The sequence below is a fragment of the Bombus pascuorum genome, chromosome 3, assembly GCF_905332965.1.
Source record: "Bombus pascuorum chromosome 3, iyBomPasc1.1, whole genome shotgun sequence".
Taxonomy (NCBI): Eukaryota; Metazoa; Arthropoda; class Insecta; order Hymenoptera; family Apidae; genus Bombus; species Bombus pascuorum.
Window position 1 is genome coordinate 14,870,261 of NC_083490.1, and position 21,365 is coordinate 14,891,625.

Genomic DNA, 21,365 nt, shown 5'->3' on the forward strand with positions numbered 1-21,365 from the left:
CACGATTTTCGATATATGCCCTATACTATTACAATAAAAAATGTCACTAGTAAATATCTTATTTATTATATCCTATATTAACACTTTGTGTATTAACAATATATTATGTAATAATAATAATCAATTTATTAAGTAGTCCAGGTGGAGGACATTTAATACATATTGCGTTAGAAGATCCAAAATAATTTATATTGTAACGTAAAACGTTTCAATTTGGAAGGTCAATCAATTTGATATTTTTGTCGTATTTCAATTGTGTATTGCAATAGAAACCAAAATTCGAATATTTAGAATTTATAAATTATTGTAAGAAATACAATAAACTACTTACCATCGGTTCTACCGATGTTAGGCAACGACGAATCAGTTATTTGGTGTGGACTAGGTTCTACACTCGGTTCTGGCCTTTGTCGAGAATTTTGAATATTTTCAACTACAAATTAAACGCAATTGAATTTCTATTACATTCATTTTCATTTTGATATATTCTACACAATTTACGAAATTACATAATTTAAATTCCTTATCATCTTTTATAATGCTATCGCATAATGTAGGTAAGTATGGTAATGAATTTCGAAAGCTTCTAATTGTAACTATAAATTTCTGTTAGTGCACCTTATACACTTACCTTCTTCACTAGTGGAGGCTGGAGTAGTAGTTGTAGTTCTCGGCTGTGTCGTTGGTGTTGGAATATCTGTAAAATACATAATTTCGAATAAAATTTATGCAATTTGAGTTTAAATTTACATTCGTATAGATAATTGATTGTTATTGAATAGGTAGAAACTATTATTTTGAATATTATCATGATTATTATTATCACTATTATTATTGTTATTATTACAAACATCATTATTATCATTACAAATATTTCAATTAAGTTTTAAATTTATTCATGTTAATCCCGAATTCGTTAAATATTATATAACTAATCGTGAAAAACTGTGATATATAAATGGTTTAAATAGTCTAATACTAACGATAAATATTTTTATAACAAATACGATTTAAGGGCTAAAGGTTATAATGATTCTTTATTATAGAAATTGCATTATAATAGATGTAATCTTTGTACATACACTAGAAAAATTTATGACACTTCTATTCTGAATTATAAAAGAATGTATCAAAAAATATGTAAAAACATTTTATAAAACAAAATTGAATAGTATGAGATACTGTTCGTATGTATATTAATTTTGCGATTTTTTATGTATTGGTGTGTCTAAATAACGTTAATGTAATAGTGTTTGCTATCGTGACCATCAAACTGGGTACTAATTTTCTTTTATAATGAATTAAAAGAAGCAATACGTATTGTCATTGAATTAATAATATCCAAATCATTTGAAACTAAAAAAAATTCTAGGTAGAGAGTCCATTCATGTATTAAAAACGGTTAAGAAGGAGAATGAAGAATAATAAAGAATCATTTGAATATCCTTCATACTATAAGCACTTTATAACAAGAAAATAACCAAAGAGTTTAATTTGAAAAAAGACGAATTAATTTATTACCTATATTGTTAACAATTTGGATGTAATAATCTATTTGTCTAAGAATTAGGTGTGTTAATGCGTCGTACTCGTCGTATTTCTATCAAATTAAAATCGATTTATATACTTTATTAATTTTAATTCTATAACTGAAGAAAATCTAGTTTAAAATTGAAATAACTTTTAAATCAATAATTTTGAAAAATAAGTGTATTAATTGGTTTTAGATTTGTATAGAAAACAAAAGAAATCGTACTCTTTAGATGTATTAAAAAATTAGTTTTACTTCATGTCATTTCATTTGTCTAATCTAATCGTAAAATTACAGCTTGTTTGAATTTTGCCAGACACCCGGTATAACCCGTCATGAAAATTGCATGAAAGTATCGATTACAGAAAGGTCTTCTATGCTGGATTCTCGTAGCCATTAAGAAAGTTATTATCCAATTCCATAAATTGGTTAACTTGGTTTTTGTTTTCTCTGACAACCTATCGGAAGGAAAATTTAAAATGCAAATATGTATTAAATCGTGATCACCGCAAGTGAAAAGTTATTCGATTGGTTTCATTGTAATGTATCGAGTCGGTGACTGATTAAAGCACGAAGTTAAGAAGTACTACCTACGAGTAGACCAACGAGAAAACCTACAATTACAGTTCAATAGATAGCCGTGGATTCTTTTTGTCAGAAAACAGAGTGACAGTGGCTGTTATCGGTGATTTACGGCTCGCACCACTTTCCAGGAAATACGATTTTCAGGACAGAAAGGCTCACACTTTATCGAAACGATAAATTGCTTTCTGATATCTATCTGAAAATTTCTGCTAAATGTATTCAATAATATTGAACATGTTCTTGAAACTTAATTTGTGCAATTTATATTAATTGGATACAAAATAATTGAATATTAATTGTATATATATTATATTATATATTATATATTATATATTACATATATTATATATTGTATATATATTAATTGTATATATATATATTTATTTATTTATTTATTATACATGTATGTCATATAATAGCGATGTCAAATAGCGATCTAAATATATTTAAACAAGAGATGAACATACAAGATCATTTATGGACTTGATGAATTCTAAAAATTGTATATTCTCCATAACAAAATTTATAATGATAACAGAAGTTCGATTTTAATGAAATTTTATGTATGTCGAGTATAACGTAAAGTATGAAAAACAATAATCGTTTCTCCTGTAGAAGTGAAAAATTATTTCAAGAGAGAAAGATCAGCCACCAATGTTTATACATCTTTTCATTTCGAAGAGGAAAAATATTTCTTTTACTCCTTGTTTATCTGTAACTAGTTATAAAAAAGATAACAATAGCCAAATATCATTATATAAGGTACAATTTTGTGTAATTTGTAAATAATGTACTCATTGATTTGTAATTTAGTTTATTTTCTGTAATTTAATTCATGGTACGTTTTATAAGAAATTGTTTAGAATTTATCTTTTATGTCCGAATGTTTGAAGCGCTTGTATCCTCGTCGGTTTGATATCTCTCCAAGTAGTCGTTTGGTACGTATATTGATATGGTGGTATAGTTTCTGTAAATATTTTTGAGCCGTGATGTATTCTTGTATATTCGTAACATTTTTTATTAAAATCGTCCCAGAATTTCAACATTTGAAGTGGATGCTAAACCCCACAGTTCTATGCTATGTGTCCATATGAGTTTAATATACATTTATATATTGTTGTTTTGAAGTTCAAATATAAGTTGACTAAAATGAAGTTGATTTAGATTTCCTTTTTTGCCAGATATGCTTTCTCTAGTTGAATCTACGGTCTAAGTGCATACGAAAGTATTTGGCAGAGTCTGCTGCAGGCATCATTTTTCTACTTAACGTAATTGGCTAACGCATACACTTCCTCTCAATAAAAACTACATAGATTGTTTGCTACTTGTTTGCATTGGCTCTAATTTTCCATTTTTGTAATCATTCTTAAATATTACTTAAACTGTTTTCTGAATTTTCTGATGCATTCTGTAGATCTACATGCGTGGATGATTGCCGTATCATTTGCGAAGATAACTGTGCGGCAATCTTGGGAAATTGGCATATCTGCGGTATGTAAAATATACTGCATTGGGCCAAACACACTCCCTTGTGATGCTCCAAAATTGATAGGTACTACACCTGCCTGTACTTCTTGATACCTCACTGTAAAGAATCTATATTTCAGATAAAATTTAAATATTTTATATAGATTAAATGGTACACATTTTTTTATTGCTATAATAAGCCTTCGTGTCACTCTTTATTGCACGCTTGCGAAGTATCGATGAAATTCGTAAAGTAGTACTTTTTTCTTTAAATGATTGATTTATTTTTGGGACTAAACGATATATTTGTTAAATTCTTTCATATTTGCATTTAAGTACAAATTGGTATTCGGGTACTAACTGTTTTTCAACTATGACAGAATTTATATGACTGCTGATAAATCTTTCAAATATTTTTTTTCTTTATATCACTGGAACGAAAATGATTGGTTTGGAGACCGAGCTTACTGCATCAGAATTTTTTCCAGGTTTTAATATTAATATTATTTCTGCTATTTTCCATTGTACTGGAAAGTACGCAGTAGTAGTCGCTCAAGAGAGTGACTTTAATAACATATGTGAAAATCAAAATCATTGGAGGTGGGTGCCCTAAATAAAGCAGTTTCACCAATTAAATACATACATATTGAGAATCATACAGAGAGAAGAGCGGCGGTCTTAAAAATTAAATTTTAATTTCGCGGAAACGGTCGTCGGTAACGTAAATAATAGCAAGAACAATAACGAGCTAGTGTTTTCGATTTAAGAAAACCTGTTACGACCAAGGTCTTTCTTTGCGAAACCTATTAACCAAGGAAAAGTTCGGATCGATACTAGAATATGGTCGTTAGATGAAGGTATTTCTTCTATAACGGCCAACATGGCATTCTTGCAAACGCTTTTGTACACTGATATAAAGATTTCATTCTCATGCACCTAGATATTCTGACAGTATTTGAAATGAATTATTTATTTTTCTTTGATGTAAGCTTTTGTCCAAATGTTAGTAGCGTAATAATAACCTTCGCAAATTTTTTCTATTAAATTCGTAATTTAATGGAATAGTAATATTAATTATTGTTTTTTAAAATGAGATATTATAATTTCACAGAGGAATAAACAAATATTTGTTATATTGTCATTAATAGGTAATACGTGCTTTAGACGAAGTTAAATGAAAAGCTTATGCTTAAATTCGCTTTTCTCGCGAAATAATTATAGTTTCAAATAGAATCATGACATGAAGATTCTTAATTCGCATCGTTTTATTGTCTTACCACCAACTGATTCTTTGTTATTGGAATCTTGTTTCCTTTTTTAGACTTATAAATCTATAATTATAATTACATACGTAAAGCAAATGTGCGATGAATTAATTAAATCGTATTTTAAGAATGTACAAACCAACAGAGGAAGATATTTCTCGTTTAATCTGTATTCTGCGACGTGCATTTTGTTAAAACTGCAGCGTTGTTGCTGGCACCAGGTGGTCGCGCGTCAACTCATTTATTAAAAGCACACTGTGTGAATACCGTTCAATTCACTCTCCTTTTATCAAAAGGATCGTGACGATTTCAATAATTACTTTACGCGGTCATGGTTATTTCATTATCGGCTTCTTGTCTGTTCATTACGTATACACGTTATCACTGTTTTATACAATTAGTAAGACTTTTTCAATATTTTCCAATATTTGTATAGCTCAAGTCATGTTACTCAAATTGCTTAATCTTTCTAAGTTTAATGTCACATCAGCGCAATACTTCATTTTTGTCATTAGTCTTTTCACTTAAACTTTACGATTTTACAACGTTTGAAGATATTAAAATATTTCTAGTACTATAGTACTAAAAATAAAGATATTTTTCTTATATCTTAAAAATTTATTTTTTCAAATTATTTATAAAGTATTTAGTATACTTCATATACTATTGTATTATTATTTGTAATACGTATTTAATGTAGTTTGATACAAATGTACTTGCTGTCTTTTTTTTAATAATGTGAAGTGTATATTTTTGCTATTAAAGGCTAAATATAGTGTGAAAGATATACTTACGATACAGCTTAATACTGCCATCTGTTTCCCCTAGAGAATTCTTTGATATGCATTTGTATGTTCCATAGTCGGACATTTCCACCGATGATATCGTAAGTTTCATGTGTACTTTATACTCATTATATGAGAAAGTTTGGTTGTATTTTTCTCCTGAAAACAAAGTATTAAACAAGATCTATATGTAATTATTTTACAACGTAAATATACTATAGGAATAATAATTGTATAATAATACATAAATAATGGATGACCGATAATGATGTCGAATTTATAATAAATTTTATACAACAGATATTAAAGATTGAATATTTGTTCAATTCATAACTGAAGTGAATTACAGGAGTATAAATATTCGTCCCAATCCCAATCGCCCAATTATTAAACGATTGATAATTGAGCTTTCAACAGATATAAACATTATCGTAATATAAAACTTCAGTGTAACGAAAACAGGGATATAAGTAAAAATTTCAAATAATTACTTTCTACTTTTAATAATTACTACTTTCAGAATTAGTCTTAGAAATACAATCCACGTATAAAAATTAATATTTTATCAGGCACACTTTGCATTTAATAACACATTTCAGACAATCTAGTATATCAACTAATTTTTGTGCTTATTTTGTTCCTATATTATTCCAAATATCCTTAGGTTCTTCGTTTGCTGTTTCATAATTCTGTAATATTTTTAAAATTTCTCTCCATATGTGTCGTATAATTTATGTTTAGACTTTTCGGAGGAAGGTGTTGTCGTATTTGAAATAATAGTTACAACCCAATTGCAATTTAGCTACACTCGATAGCAAATGTTCTCATACAATGTATAAACAGCGCATCTCATTCCAATACCACGGACAGAAATCAATATAATATGAACACTTTTAAGTATGATATAAAAAATATTTACAGAATGTGATATCAGTAAATGATGTGATTTTTATATTTTAAGGCTTTTTCGAATATATTTACATTGAATATATTTTGTATTAATTAAGATTTGACAAAATATGATAATGTTTTAATTCGTTGAATTATAAAATAAGATGCGTATCAGAAATAAATACGTATAAAATTAATACGCAATGTTGTAAGTTAAATATGTACATTTTATTTTTACGTTCTTACTTGTTATGCATTGTATATTAAACTGTGACCATGCATTTTCTATTAATCAAGTCTCTTTTAATGTTATTTTAATAATGTAAAACCAATAAGCACCGGTTTTTTGATATTCACGCTTTATAAAATGCTTATTTATGCTTATCAAATGTTGCGACTTTTTAACTTTTCTCATTTATCCTAATTTCAAGTATTGATTTTTACTATTAACATATTTAAAAAATGAATATCACTATTAATTTTTTAAACATTTGAGAAATGAATGAGAACGTTTATATAAAATTAAAAAATGTTGATAAATATAATGAAATGAAAGTTATATCGAAGAATATATATAAAAACTAAAGATTGTTACTGAGCATGTGAGCAAGTTTTGTTATTTCTAAATTTCTAAATAAGTTATTTCTAACTAAGTTAACGGTTTATAATTATTCAGAAAAAAATATAATTTACCGGTATTAAAATCTCTGTATATTAAAATTTTTATCGAAAGTTACATTATTGCTTTTTATTGTTAATAGTTATTCAAGTTATTTACGGCTATTGTGCGTTAAAAACCAAACGTGGTAAGTCTTATATGTATATAATATTTATTAAAACAATTTAATAAAGCAACATAACATTTACCATCAGAATTATAACAATTTGAAATATTTATTACTGACGCGGAATATGCAAAATTTCATAGTATACCTACTAACTATTATATTAATTATACAATTTAAAGAAAGTTCCGCGAGTAAGAAGCTACTTTAATAAGTTATTTTACCTACTTTCCAATTACAACGATGATGAAATACTTTTATATAAAAGAATCTTTGTAATAATTTATTTTTATATTTTCTTCATATAAATGCAAGTTATTTGTGTAGGAGGCTTCGTCTTTGCTAAAATCGGGTTTGAAAACTTGTTTAAGGTGAGTAATTCCAGACTATAGAAGAGCAAACAATCGGTAAAATGTTACTTTATATGAGAAAATATATACAAAATATGAAACGAAGTGTTTTTATTTAACGCGATATTTTTCAGAAGAACGAATTTGAAAGTTTGTGAAATACGCATATATTGGATTAATCCTTGACTAAATATGCTTAAAGTAGATTTCATTAATTGTGGACATATACATAGTGTAATGTAAGTATATTTTCACATTTTAATTAATGAAACCTTAACGTTTATAAAAATTCTCGATAGGTTCTTCTTATTTAAATTTTGTTGTTGTATCAACCCATTTGGATCATTGGTAACAAATGATGTAGTATAATAAATATATATTATAAATTATCGAATTATAAAATTTATCTAGTATATATTCTTATTTATTGTACGAAACATATAATTACATTGTTAAATTTCTATAATACATAACTATGAGTACAGATATATATGCATCAGAACATTATATTATAATTACTATATTTTTTGTACTGAGCTATCTTATTTTTAATTCACATATTTTATTGCTTTTTTGTAGTCTGCATGATATGGTTCTCTGTTCTTTAGCTTTTCCTTGTACTGTACTAAAGATAAAATATTGTTATAGTCGATCCTGTTAGCGACAGCATTCGATTTAGCTCTGACGATCTGTGTCGCCACAGTAATAATAATAACAATATTCTAGTTGGTAGATTTTTGCTCGTTTGAGGTAGTATAACATGATTTATATTTTCAAGTTTATATACGAACATCAGAGAAAATGAAGTTAAGGGATAGAACCTTCTGCTGAAACTCTAGATAACATCCTTTAAAATACACAAGAAAGCAGGATTACTATAAATATATATGTTTCAAATGCAATGGATGTAACATGTCTTATACCGTAGCTAATTTTGACAAAAACTTTGTAGAATCTCATTTAATTAATAAATTTTTATAGAACTAACAGAAAACCCTGGTTCATATTTCTATTTTGGAATAAATTTTAACGAAAGGTAGATAAGTTGCATCCTAGATGAAAATGGTATCTTCTAAATATAAAAAAATTGATAGAAATATTTGCGTAATGCGTCTATACAGATTCATATTTTTAGGGCTATGAATAGAGAAATAGATATTAAGAAGTGATTTACTTAATCCGATAAATATTATAATGCATATTTTTGTGTATTATGTACATTCTATATATCTTTATTACAATAAAATAGGCATTCTAGGGAAGTAAACATTTTTCAATCAGAAGAATTTTAAGCGCGACAAACCATGTGAACAATTAGGGGAATTTAAATTGTTTTAACAATACAAAAGTTAATACAGAAATCACCTATACTTATTTTAGTTATGTAAAAAAGATATTACATTATTTAGTTTTATGATTAGTGGATGATGTTGTAAATAATGCAATTTGAAATAATGTAATATTTTATTATATATTTACAAGTATCAATCGATTTTGATTCATTTGAATTCTATAGTGCACTTTATGCTTCATCGAGTATAAAAGCAGACATTAAGGTTTCACGCATGAATGCTTATACATCATGAAAATGAACCTTCATTGAATTGGTAAATTGTTCTGACTCTTTATTCTTTTCACACGCGCATTTAAATTAATTTGGCGGAGAAGAATTACGCACGTTACGTGAATAATTCCGTAAATAAAATGAAATAACAATTGTAGTTATATATAACAAAATGTATATATCTGATGTAACTTTAGAATTAGTAATATGAGAATGATATACAAAAGTATCGAAAATGGAAGAAATATTAAGTTTAATTTTTCGGGCTTCGCAGTTTTCTTGCGTTGAGATACTGTTTGTCATTTCAATGGAAATATAAAAATTCGAAGGCATTTGTTACTTTTTTCAATGTTTGTCAGAAATTTGTGAAACATCTGTCGAAAATATGAAACAAATACAAAATGTAAATAGGGTCGCTTTTTATGCAGTCAAAAGACTGATTTATTTGAAAAACCATTTTTTACCATAATTCAACGCATTTCTCAATTATCACGATTTTCGTTTTAGCTGTTACATATTCATATATTTGGTAAAATTCATGACACCTACAATGAGAAAATTCCACACGACATCCTATCAAAAATGAAATAAAAACTAGCTTGTAGTATGAAAGCTGATCACGCTATGTGCTCATTACGACCTCGAACAATGTTGAAATGGGATTAGAATATTATATAGCATCACAGGATTAATTTCAGATAGTGAACCTATAATAAAGATATTACCTTTGTTACTGTACTAAAAAAGAAAATTGATTCTCAAACGATATATATTCATAATAGAACATCCAAGTATTATATTTATTTATATTATAGTATATTATGCTATTTATAATATATATATTAGTCCCTAAATATATTTTAATGAAATATAGATTACTTTCATAAAAAATTATTTCTTTATAAATTTGCAATTTATCACTGGAAATATTAATAAATTTAATTAGTAAGAGTAATTTTATTATAATTTGTGTGCGTTATTACTTTTCAAGAAATTTAAAAATTTGTGATTAGTTTTGTAAAATATGAGTATAAGTAGTAAACTGCAACAACTTTAATACATAAAATAGCTTTTTTAAGCTTTGATATTTCTGAATAAAAATTGATTTATTCTTCTTTGGCGAAGATACGACTACAAAACACATCGTAAAAGCATAAACTCATATAGATTGGGTAGTATATAAATAGTAGTTGTCCCAATAATTAAATTTCAACAAGATCATACTTAAAGGCGAATGAATAAAGTGTATATGATAGAGATAGAAAAAAATAATTAATTTTCAAAATAAGACCTTTTCATACTGGATATTTAAAGGGGCTTGGATTCAAACAAAGCCTTTTTATTTTATTTTAAATGTTTTAAATTAAAATGTTTTTAATGTTTTAATTTAAATCCTGAACAACTTTACATACCAACAGCAGAGATTTGAAATTTATACCCGGCGGGTACAAGGATTCCTTTGTAAACTGATTCTAAAGGTGTGTCTCCACTACACCGATCGGCATTGTTCAAATCGATGAACGTCTCCACTGACAGTACAGAGGACTACATTCGTCTATCTATGCCCTACGCCATGCCATAGTAAAATAAAAGTAAAACTAAAAACACAAACTCCTTGTGAGCCACTTGGTACATCCGGTTCCCACTTCCCTACTACGCGCATCAATATGGTTTTCTTTGAAACAGTTACGAATGTCTCTATATGTTCGGTTTTGTGGAGACTTACTGTAGGATAAATATGTATCTACAACTTCATGATCACTTTACGACAATAGTATTAGTCATGTCATTATTTGAAGATAATTTGTTCTAAACAAAAAATGTCTTAGAGAAGAAAAATATTTTGAAGGGAGAATGAAATTTCTACAGTAATGTATAGTGAAATGTTGCACGAGGAATATCGAGTCAGGGAGAAAGGATTTTGTAATTAACAATTTGAGATCATGCGAGAATCAGAAGAGAGTGAAATCTAGGTATAGAGTGTAATGATCTGCGGTAAAGCAGAGAAGTATTTTCTTAGCTAGAGGGAAACTTCCTGAGAGATACAGGATGAGAAGAAGGAAAAGAGAGGAAGAAAACGACGGTGGAAAGGTAGAATGCATTTATGTAGTGGCTCTATCGACCGTTGCAAACGGAAGAAAAACTTTCGTCGGCTTTGAGTTTGGAAAGCAGATGAAAAAGTTTAACGACGTTGAACTGCGTTGCCGAGCATTACCACGCTAGACGTCCAATGGATTTTCGGATATAAAATTACTTTTACTCGGAAAGTTACAGATATCAATATTTCCGTTCTTATCGTGTCTTCGTTTATTAGTCATGTACTCAGCATGCTAATTACCGATATGGGATTTTAATTAATATTTTAACAACTTTTTAACATCCTATAAATTTTTTAAATCATATTAATACTGTAGATTATTTCTGGAGTAGTCATTTCAGTTATTAAATTTATCGTATCTGTCTAGCTACTTATACCATTATCCTGAAAAAATAACAGTACGTTCAATGGATAAAATTAAAATATCTATGAGGAGTAATCAATTAAATGAATATGGGATTAAGATTTTTATTGTGCAGAAATAAAATTAAAAAGGAACTAAAAAATTTGTAGCAAAAAAGATAATGTTGTAACGTTTTCATATTTTCAACTGCGTATTAAATACTGAAAATTGAGATATTAAAAATATCGATTTGGAAAGATCAAAAACACCTTTTTCATATCAGAAGAAACTTAACCATCGGAAAATAGGGGAGCGACAAATATCTTAAATACGATGGACAAGGTATGCACATTCAAATTAAAATTTCTAGTCCTTCGATGCCTAAAGGATACGAGACAATTACATAGCATAGAAGAAAGCCGAGAAATTTGAAGGTACTTTTACGAGAGAGGTTCGTTAGCTGAAACTTTCGCTCAGGAATTAATAACACAGCAGACATCGTTTTCCCTCGGTAAACCGCATGTTACGAGCGAAAAGAGCGGCGCAAAGAGCAGAAGTCATGACAATCACGAGTCATTAAAATTGTATACACGGTTCAGCGAAGCTAGGTCCAGAAAACGTCTGGTTTGAGATAGTCGAGAAGGGTGCGAGTCATCGTGATGCGGAAAGAACGGATGAGTTAGGATAGCGCAATGCCAGAGAGAGGGGTGAAAGGATAGTAATGGCATTGGTAAGTAGCCCGGGGCACGCTACTCTCATACAGAGGTTACTTCAGCACCATCCGTATTTTAGTTTTGTCCGCGTGATATGTATTCGTTGCTATCCAATAATCTAAGATTGTATCGTTGTGCGGGGAAACATCCAGTTAACGGGAAGTGGTAAAATTCAAGAATAAAAATCGTATTTTGCTAAATCATATTGATTTTTATCTACTTTTTCTTCCTTAGTTTATTTCCTCGTATTTTATATTCGCCTCTCTTTCATTCTTGATTACTTATTATATCACATAAATTTCTATTGGATTGAAAAACAAATAAGTTCGGTTAAACTCGATATGTTTCTTTATTTGATCGCACTTATTTATGTCACAACCCAATGTTTTATATAAAGACATGGTTTAGTCACAAATGCCTAAAAGTAAAATTTTTCTGTATACAAATAGTATTTCTTTAGATTTCAGGAAATGGTAAATTTCATACAAATAATAAATAACATGTATGGCACGTGTTACTCCTAAAATTTATAGGAGTTTGGAATGGGTGGGACCACACATATTTCACATTTCTAACTTGCGAATAATGGTTTGTACGTGTACATTATTAGATCTGAGAGTAGAGCTATGGCTAGAATTCTGATAGAAATTATGTTATATATACATATATAAATATACCATTAGATTCACTTTCAACATTTGTTAATCATTGTGCAACGTACAACAATATACATATATATATATATATAATTATATAATATAATATATTATTATATATATATAAATATTTATATATATATATAATAATATATATATATATATATATATATATATATATATATATATACATATTATATATATATAAGTAATCGAAATGATCGAATTTGATATGAAATAAATATTATCAGATTTTTTACCATCAATTCGTTTCTCCTCTTTGAGTATTGAACGTTCGTATCAAATATAAACGACGATTCAACCAAAAAATGTTCTTTTTCACTTCATTACAGGTAAATTGTAGCTATAGAATTTTTATATATGGTCGTATATTTTTAAATGCGATATTTTGCCAACATCGTCATTTCAAATATATTATTATTCAGCAAAAGATTATCAAGTCATTAAACTGCGTCATATAATTCTTAGCGATCGAATGTTAACACCACATAAGCAAAAGAAATTTATATAGTCAAATTTTGACTCGTCTGAGGGTACCGTCACTGAAATTTGTATAAAATTCATTTTATATTTTTCCATTAAAATTTGTATGTAATTCATTATGAAATCAATTCATCATCGACTAAATTTTGCGTATGTGATCGAACTCGAGACAGCGGACATATATATCACGTATCAAAACGCCCGGAAAACATAATCTATCAATGGTTAAATATCTATGTTACTTTCAGTGACAATCGAATACATTTTCACTGTTTTCTGATTCCTCTTTAATTCAACAAAAAAAAAAAAAAAAAAGAAAAGCAAAAAGGAGGTTTTCGCGATAGTGTGTTTTAGATGGTATTTTAATTCTAAATTATCGTAGGTACAGTTATGTGTATTGTAAATTTTATTTCTTGTGCAAAGAATTGTGTTAATATACCTCTGAAATAATTCTGTTAACCAAATTATGCGTATTTATTTTTAGAGCAACCTGTCTTGTTTAATATACGAGAATTATTGTGGTGTACTTAAAGTTGGACATAGATAAATTAAGAATAATAAAAGTTTTAACTAACGCACTGTTAACATAACAACAACCAACAGAAAAGGAACAAAGTAGACATTTTCATAGATATATACGTCTAAAGTTTAGAATTTTACTAGAAAGAGATGTTGAATGTAGAAAAAACAAGGATTCTTTAAATTGTTTCCATCCAATTATTGAACTTTTTGTCTGTCTACTTATTAATATACATACACTATATCTTAATTCATAGCTGATGAATTATGTATGTACAGATTTAAAATTTTTTTAAATAAGAGAAATAGAATATTTATACTTTTCAAAACTAGTATTTGAAATATTTTTATTCGTTACTAGTTGCAAACATATATGTGTTATTTTCTATATGAGAATATTTTCAAACGATAGTCTTGTGTTTCTGTATAAAATTTATTACATTTGAAATTTGAATTTGAAATTTTGAACCATTTCCGTAAAAGCAGTAATGCAAAGCTGACTATTGCTAAAATGATATTTTCTTCCGTTTCTGTTTTTTCTCGTTGTTTCTCATTTTCGTTCCAACACACTGACAATGAGAAACGAGCAGCGAGCAAATACGAGACAAATAACGGCGGGAAATTCTTGCAATATCTAATTCGCCCCATTCTCGTAAGATCTGGATTCTCGCAGATCCAGGATCAAGTGAGAACTATTAAACAAGTGTATAAATGTTATCTGTCTATTTTCCCCCAATTTTAGTCTTCGTCTATTATAAAAATGAAAAATGAAGAAAAAAAATTTTACCTAATAATGAAGTGTAAAAATACGAGAGCATATTTAATATCTGCTTGAACAGTTTCACTGTATTGAATCCATATTAATGAAGCTGAATATCAGATGGATGTTAAATTGTAAAGCACATCGTAGCTCGTAGCTGTTATATTGGGAGACCGCAGGGCATCGCGGAACTAACATTCAGAATAGAACATATCGTAACGTGTCGTGATAACCTATTTGTAATTTTCAGTTTCTCCATTCCACCCAATGTAACTAGTAGAGATGAAACCAGTTAGGCTTATATGGTGATATAATGCAATTATCACCACGCCATATCGCGCAATTCACGACACCGAATATTTAGCTATATCAAACAATACCTATGCATGTGTTTACTACTAGATGATAGGCATTTTCGGATTAAATAGATTCATATTGTTTATACTGTAATTATTTTTACGATTTCTTGTAATATCTAATAGTAAAATGATAAAAGTAATAATGATATAGTGATACACGTTATATTTAAGATAATAATAACAAATCTGTAACATTTTATATTACTTGATGTTTAACCTATTTGTATTAATTAATTAGTACTAATATAATGTAAATATAATATATTTGATTTAAATAGTGGTTATGAACAATACTAGGATAATGAATAAAATAAGCGTTACATATGAAAGATGTACCTAGTAAGTACCGATACCGATCGAATCTAACGCATAAAATTAATACCGATTCTATCTACACCACTGATCCTTAATGGTAAAGCACCTTTCGTTGTGAGATTTTATGCAAACAACATCTAAAATTAACCTAATTAGTCGCGTGATTAGCAACCTTGTAGCGTCTGTATTGTTGGCTTTCTTACTGTATCTGTATTACTGAGTCTAAAGCAATTAAACGCATTAACAGATCCGAGGATGCATTATTCCGTATGATTACCATACAAATATCGTGTCTCATTATCTGAAATAATTACGCGAACATGCACTCATGTGTACTCGACAGCGACAGCAACACTAGACTGGTCCATATTGAACGTTGTTTTTTCCTGCCGCTATGTTAGCGCAAACAACGTCAATGCGTTCAAACATTTACTATCACAATGCAGGTATAAATAGCGAAACACTAACATCTTTGTTGTGTTAAACTAATCTTTTATAACAAATTTTGACAAGTTCAATATTGAAGCACTAAATTATAAAGTAGTAAACTTAGTAGTAACATTTAAAATATGAGAAATTCATTTATGACAGATATTCTTTGACCTTATATCTTATAAATACGTTCCTCTACGTATCTTGTAAATGTTCCTCTTTAAGATTTTATGGTTGTACGGAAACGAAAATATTCTGCAAATTAAATATGTGTAATAATATTGTACTCGTATATTGGAATAAGAGTAAAATAAATTATTGTTTATGTTTATATTAATTTAATATTAATTTAACATAAATTTAATTAATTAAATATTAATTTAACGTAGAACACTTCCGTAAAATCTTGAAAATTTGTATTTATTTTAATTCTTTAATAGTTTCATAAATATAAAATCAAATTCGGATAAATAATTTTGTACTTTTATCAAAATTATATAAGTAATCTTTTTCGTAGGTCTAAAATAATTTATAAAACAAACTTAATTGTTCAAATGTTTTGATAGAACAAATTTACTATGATATTAACGTATAATTTTTGCTTTTGTACATTGCTAAAATAAAACGGTATCAGAGATTAATATTTATATCATATTATAGACAGTCTTGCTAATGTATAATTTCATAAAAAGTTTTGGGATTGCTTAAATATACTGTTGGTGAAACAAGTGCAAATTTGTCTAACAAGATTAAAATATCGTTGACCATCGATAATTTGATTTCGCATGAAAATAAAAATATATATGGAATAACGATAAAAGGATATAAATATTCCGAATTTTCGAATCGCTAGTTTAACAAGTAAAATAGTATGCAAGTAGTGTGCACACACATGTATCTATGTAAAACAGTAAAACATTATGTAAATAATCTTCACGCGTGAAAAGTTTAGTACCAAAGTCTCATTATTCGACGTAATTATGGGTCCATGCATTTTCCCGTATCCAATTGCGACGTTGTTAGACTGTCCCAGTAATGTACGGTACATATGTGTCGTGTACTGTGCGTACACTCGTTAATAAAACAACATTAACTAGTCAGTACGGTTCAATCGCTCTTCAGTGAATTAGCAGTCCAGGAATACAAGCTCGTAAACGCGAAAGCATCCCTTCGTTTCGTTATCCCTATTATTTTAAATTAATAATGTCGTATACGTTCACTCCGATTTAAGGCAACATTTCCTCTCTAATAAATATCATGAAGCTTGGAATCGAATCATCTGACAATTGAAATCTGAAAATTATATAAACAGTACAGTAGAATCTTGATAATCCGAATTTTCTATTATCTGACTCTGTTATTCGAACGTTTTATTATCCGAACAGGAATTGGAAATTACGTTTCACATGTAAACAGTTTAGTTTTCTACAAAATTTTTTGTTAATGATCAATGATACTATTGCGCAAGCAATTAAATGTGAAGGATTGCTGTTATACACATGGCGTTGTATGCTTGGACGAAAGTTAAATATGGAAAAATAGAAAAAAAAAAAAAAAACATGTATGACGATAGTGAACTACGTTGAAGACACCAAATATGAGGAAAGTAAGTGTTCTATTATCCAAAAATTCTGTTGTCTGCATATCTTTGTCCCCTAATTAGTTCAGATAACTAAGATTTTACTATAATATTTTTTTTAAATAATAGTAACCTATATATTCTTAATACATACATCATATACTCTATGTGAATAACAGTGCGTTCTTCCAATATTAGTGAAACCAGTTTATAGTAATTTTTTCCATGTACATATCTCAGACTAAATGTTTTTGTAACAATTTGAAATTGTATTCAACATACTAAACGAAATTAATAGGAATGTAAACATATAACATGAAAATGCTGACTTTCATAGAATATTTAATAAAATTCAATTTATTTCCATTAAAATTTTTCATTGACACTCATTCTTTTTAAAATAATATCTCAAAAGAACGTCATCTAAATGATCTTCAGAGTTAGGACAAGCATTATTTATCCGATATGAATAATAAATGTGTATAGGGTGTTTCAATCTCGGAACAGGTTGTTTAATGTTCTATTACAAAGTTGTAACAAAGATATGTTATAACTTAAGAAACAATATTTTGGTCTTCAACAAAAAAGTATATGGAATAGGATATGTATAAACCACAATGTGTATAGAATAAACATCGATATGATTGATATGATGAATTATAAATCAAACCGTATTTTATCTAAATGTATTGTTAGGGATGATGAAAAATTGTTATAGGGTATAATAGTGATTACCTTTATTGCCAATCTATAATGATCAATTTAAATATTTCTTACAATTTTCTAATAAAATTAGAAATGACCTATGTCTATATAATATCATTCTTTTATTTATATCTATAAAATATATTGATAGAATTTTTGTTAAGAAAAACTGGGGCACCCTGTATACGCGTAAGGTAGTTTTAAGGATAGATATCTGTGTATTACATGAATTAAAAACAAGAAACATGATTGACAGTAACATTATTGGTTTACTTTACTTTGCTTGCGTGTTATAACCAGAGATGACAAATGGACGTTGCGCAGAGATATTTTATGAAACATTATATTAGATATTGTATGAAATATTAGTTCAGCTAGGATGAAATGTCAATAAGAAGAGTGCGATTCATTTTATCTAAATGTAACAAGTTATTATGCTCTACACAAACGTATACAAATATAGTATCTGGTGAGTTTTATATAAATTTTGGAATGTTCATTCTTTTGGTTACTCAATCACAAAACGCTATTAACTTCACTGAATTCATATAAATTCATATTTACTTATTTGCGTTTATTTTGCTTGAAGTAATTCGGAAAATTAAAAAGATATAATCAATACTAACAGATCCATTTAATCGATATTAATGAAGTGTTATTATAATTTTTATATTTGTTTACGTAAATGTGTAAAAAAGTTTAATATAACTAAATGCATTCGAATAGCAATTCTATAATATTTAAGTCAAAATACCATTTTTTATAATTTCGTTGTTTTCCTTTGTCCAATAATTGATCGACTTTGGGAAAGCTTCCGAATTACACTCCAAAGTCATCCTTTGTCCCTCTTGTGCTCCGACCAATTGATTTTGGATTGAAATCATTGGACTAACTGCAAGTATAAATTAAATTTGTCTTACTGTAAAGAACATGTAATACTGTATGCACAAAGTTATAAATTCGTATACAAAATGCTATAAAAGAAGATACTCACACTGTACTGTAAGCATTATTCTTTTACTGACTGTAGGTGGTATACCATTTGAAGCGATGCACAGATATGCACCCATTTGCAATCGATTTATCTTAGTGATATTGAAAATAAATCCTTCCACAATTCTCACTGTAACAAAATCAAATGCTCATTAAAATCATCATAAGAAAATTTTTTATAAGACTAATTGATCACCATTGCGTATTTTCATACATAGTGAATTGATACTATTAGAAAGAAATTCTCCTGTGTACAGACATCAAGATATTTCATTAACTTGTATTCAAACAGTAAAATTTTAGAACGTTAACGATACATTGAAATGAAATACTTCGTGTGCTTCAAAGTTGCAAAACCTTTGCGGAGTAAGAGAATGTTCAACTACGTTTCCCAATAATACACCCCTATAAACTTCTCTTTGCTACAACCGAATGGTTTTAATCAATTAAATACTAAACTCGAAGCTTTTGTAGCATCAACGGCCAAATGGTTTTCACTACAGTATCGGACGAAAGTATTCGTACACCCTTTAAAACACAATAACTGTTTGGAAATTGGACTTTTTTAGAAGTTAGAAGGATTAGTTTACTAGATGACACGTAAAAAAAAAGTACACGCTAAAAATTTCATCGAAACCGGTTGAAGTTGCTATGAGTTACTAACGCAATGGTTAAAACGGTAAAAATTGCAATATTCCTCGACTTTCGGCCTAAAATTTAAAGGCGCATCCCACTTATGTCAATTGGTAGGATCTCGATGAAAAAAACTCAAGTCGTTTGGGTAAATCTTAAGAAAGCTATTCTGTTTTAAAAGGTGTATGAATACTTCCGTCCAATACCGTATACCCCAGCTGCAGTCTCGTACATTTTACGTTTAGACTATGTTTTTCTCTTTAGAAGTCACAGTAGACTCGTATAAAAAGCGAATCTGACTTCTTCTTTTTCCGTTTTTAAGTGCAATTATACATACATAACCTTTTTCTACGTTTCGCTTTGGTTATATATTACGGTGGAATATTACATGTTATATGGTGGTATTCATCTAGAGGATGTTTTTATTGAAAAAAATACAACAGAAACATGAAAAGAACTATTACTATTACAGTTATCTTTTATGACAATGAACTTTGAAAGTGATCAATCTTTATGTGACTTTTAAAGTCCATAAATATTAATAACAATATATATCAAATATTAAATAATTGTCAACTATTTTATCAATTCATTAATTTACGAGGAAAGGAATCACTGAAAATGTTGAGTTTCACTATGTGTACTGATTGATGGATTCCTAAATTTTTATACATTTAAACACTTTATTAACCAATACCTTCAATGTAAACTGTTCATTTTATGTAATTTTAGAGCTAAAAGATAAATCAAATGTATATGTAGGTGTATTTATTGTCAGAAATTCTTTAACCTTAATAAAACTATTTAAAATTTCTATAAACTATTATAAAATTTCATTTTATGTTTTCGAATAATTTTTGTGCAAAAAGTCGTCTTATTGCTGGTTTTAGATCATTGCGTCCATGCCTTGTAAGTATACATATGTACATACATATATTTCACCAAATTTTACTAACTAAAAATTACAGTTATTTGGAGAAATGTAAGATCTCTCAGATAGAATTTTTCTACTCTTCAGTATCATGTATAAAATATTTGCCTCCAGGTTATTGTTTTCAAATTTTTCCTGTCTAGAGATGATTAATTATATTGTTATGTAAAATGATCAATTTAGTTCCCATAATATTTCAGATAATAATATACTAACTTTTTTAACGTATAATAAACCGTTATTTCTTTTATCAATACTTTTGCATAAATACGTTTGCTCTTGTAGCCTATGAGGTTCCTATGAAGTAAGACATGATACTACGTACATATATACATGTGCATGTAGGCGTGTATTTATACATGTTATACACGTTACCGTGTACTTGCTCATGTTATATATGTGATACATGTACTTCTACCTTTTACTGGTTCTACTTTTTACATTACATTTACATATTTACATAGCTACGGTAGTACTATATTCAAACATAATAGTTTCAAATTACAAAATGCCAATTTCTATGTTTACATATTATACAGAGATTCTCTGAAAATGCATATTTCTTATGTTTTTATTAGGTTTTTAATAATATATATTTAAAA

The 21,365-nt window shown here is 28.0% G+C and overlaps 1 protein-coding gene across 1 annotated transcript in view; it reads right to left on the reverse strand.

The window, feature by feature from the left end:
• LOC132904916 (neurotrimin-like) overlaps positions 1-21,365 on the reverse strand; it is a 242,275-nt gene that overhangs the window by 4,868 nt on the left and 216,042 nt on the right. The window contains exons 5-9 of the mRNA XM_060955755.1: positions 19,201-19,329; positions 18,961-19,098; positions 5,643-5,792; positions 632-697; positions 332-433 (exon numbers count right to left, since the gene is read on the reverse strand). Coding sequence (XP_060811738.1) covers positions 332-433; positions 632-697; positions 5,643-5,792; positions 18,961-19,098; positions 19,201-19,329 — 585 coding nt within the window. The remainder of the gene's footprint in view (positions 1-331; positions 434-631; positions 698-5,642; positions 5,793-18,960; positions 19,099-19,200; positions 19,330-21,365) is intronic.